We start from the raw sequence: 2,279 nt of genomic DNA, 5'->3' as shown, positions 1-2,279 counted from the left end.
GAGAGAGAGAGAGAGAGAGAGAGAGAGAGGGAGAGAGAGAGAAATAGAGAGAGAGAGAGAGAGAGAGAGCAAAAACGAGAGAAAGAAAGATATAATCTGAGAGAGTGCATGACAAGAGCGTCGCTATAGCTCGCGCGTCCTTGACAACGCTCGGGCCGCGCAGCACGGTCCACATCTACGGCACGCTAATCTGCACAGATTAGCCACCCGATGCCTTTACGATACCTAATCCGTCAATCACTCGTGAGTAGGATCGCCCAGGTGCGAACAAAAGGTGTTCCGCCTTAATCCGTCCGTTCTGTCTGTCTGTCCGCCCGTCCGTCCGTCCATCCGTCGGTCTGTTCGTCCGTCCGTCCGTCTGTCCGTCCTGTCCTTCCGTCTGTCTGCCCGTCCGTCCGTTCTGTCTGTCTGTCTGTCCGTCCGTCCGTCTGTCCGTCCGTCTGTCCGTCCGTCTGTTCGTCCGCCCGTCCGTCCGTCCGTCCGTCCGTCCGTCCGTTATGTCTGTTTGTCTACATAGTTACGTCTTCTTAGCCTCTTCTATCACTTCATCTGCTCAATTAGCGACAGGTACCGGACGGGCGGACAGACAGACGGAAGGACAGGACGGGAGACAGCTGGTGGGGATTTTTAATTCTTTGGCTTGCTCTCGGGGTTCTTTTCTTACTCTGCGCGTGGCGGTGATTCGTAAATAGGAGAGAAGCTCGCTCTCTTCGTTCCCTCTCGCTTCCCCCCACACGCCGCTCTTTACCTTCTCTCGCCTCCCCGCACCTTTTCTGTTATCTTCCACCGCACCTTCCCAACTACCTGCCTTCGCAGTTTCTCTGTTAGCTTCCCTCGCACCTCCACCGCTACCTTCCCCTGCACCTTCCCCACTACTTTCCCTCCGCACCTCCCCCACTACCTTCCCCTACAGCTTCTCTGTTAGCTTTCCTTGCACCGCCACCGCTACCTTCTCCTGTACCTCCCCCACTACTTTTCCTCCGCACCTCCCGCACTACCTTCCCGTGCAGCTTCTCTGTTAGCTTCCCTCGCACCTCCATCGCTACCTCCCTCCGCACCTCCCCCGCTACCTTCCCTCACAGCTTCTCTGTTAGCTTCCCCGGCACCTCCTCCCCTACCTTCTCTCGCAGCTTCTCCGCTACCTTCCCACCGCACCTCCTCCNATACCGATAAGATATCGATGCATCGAATATACCGAAGAGATATTAATACATTAAATATACCGATAAGATATCGATGCATCGATTATACCGAAGAGATATTAATACATTAAATATACCGATAAGATATCGATACATCGAATATACCGATGAGATATCGATGCATCGAACATATCGATACGTTATTCATCGATACAGCATTGATCACCGCCTGTGTTTTTTCCATCTCACTCCAGGTGAGCGAGAATGCGGGTACCCTGGATCGGGAGCAGGCTCCTGGGTGAAATTCAGCCGCAATGATGCCGCCGCCACTCAGGGAACGAACGCGACATACTACTGTGACGTCGGCTTGGAGTTGTTCGGAGCTAGGACCCGGAATTGTCTGCCGGACGGAACGTGGTCCGACCACGAACCGTTATGTGGTACGTGCGTTCTTCACACGAATAAATAAAGAAAATAAATAAACGAATATATAAGTAAATTAATAGACTTTACACTACTCGCGTGTGTGTGCGCGTACGATAAATATGCGAATTGGCTACCGGCTTGACTTAGAGTGGGAACCGTATACGGATGGGTGTGATAGGCGTTTTTCGCCAATAGATGGCGCCACGAGTCACCGACACGCCGCACCCCACCTGTGAGTGAGTGATTGATTGTTGACCCGGACGTTCTCACCCACTCACCCGAGTCGCCTACCCTCACTCGCACCACAATGCCGCGTACTAACCAGATGCGCTTGCCATGTCACGCATAACTACAGACGCGTGAACAGCAGCGGTTGCCATGGCGATCGATGTAGCGAACGCGTAGTATCGTCTGCCATCTCTCGGCTCGGATAAACTCATCGCTGTCGCTCTAGCGACTTCGCGACCCCTCTAACAAACTTTGCGACCCCTCTAGCGACCTTTGCGACCCCTCTAGCAAACTTTGCGGCGACCCCCTGTGTGTGTTTTGCATCGCGATGTAGATCGATGTAGATCGATGCAATCGATAAAGATGAAAGATAACATGGCGGTTATAGTCACCTGCGTAACTGAGTTTTACGCGTCGATTCAAATGCAGGACAGGTTTCCGGGGGATGGGGGTGGGGGGTACTCCGCATAGTGACGTATATAT

The 2,279-nt window shown here is 53.1% G+C and overlaps 1 protein-coding gene across 1 annotated transcript in view; it reads left to right on the top strand.

The window, feature by feature from the left end:
* Positions 1–1,396: 1,396 nt before the first annotated feature.
* The window catches only part of LOC106816145, a gene marked incomplete at its 5' end in the record, with an annotated part of 14,465 nt that continues 13,582 nt past the window's right edge, over positions 1,397–2,279 (top strand). Inside the window, one exon of the mRNA XM_014820701.1 lies at positions 1,397–1,582. Coding sequence (XP_014676187.1) covers positions 1,397–1,582 — 186 coding nt within the window. The remainder of the gene's footprint in view (positions 1,583–2,279) is intronic.

The sequence above is a fragment of the Priapulus caudatus genome, unplaced genomic scaffold, assembly GCF_000485595.1.
Source record: "Priapulus caudatus unplaced genomic scaffold, Priapulus_caudatus-5.0.1 Scaffold1298, whole genome shotgun sequence".
Classification (NCBI taxonomy): domain Eukaryota; kingdom Metazoa; phylum Priapulida; class Priapulimorpha; order Priapulimorphida; family Priapulidae; genus Priapulus; species Priapulus caudatus.
The sequence above is the reverse complement of the archived record's forward strand: the minus strand, read 5'-3'. Positions and strand labels throughout refer to the sequence as shown.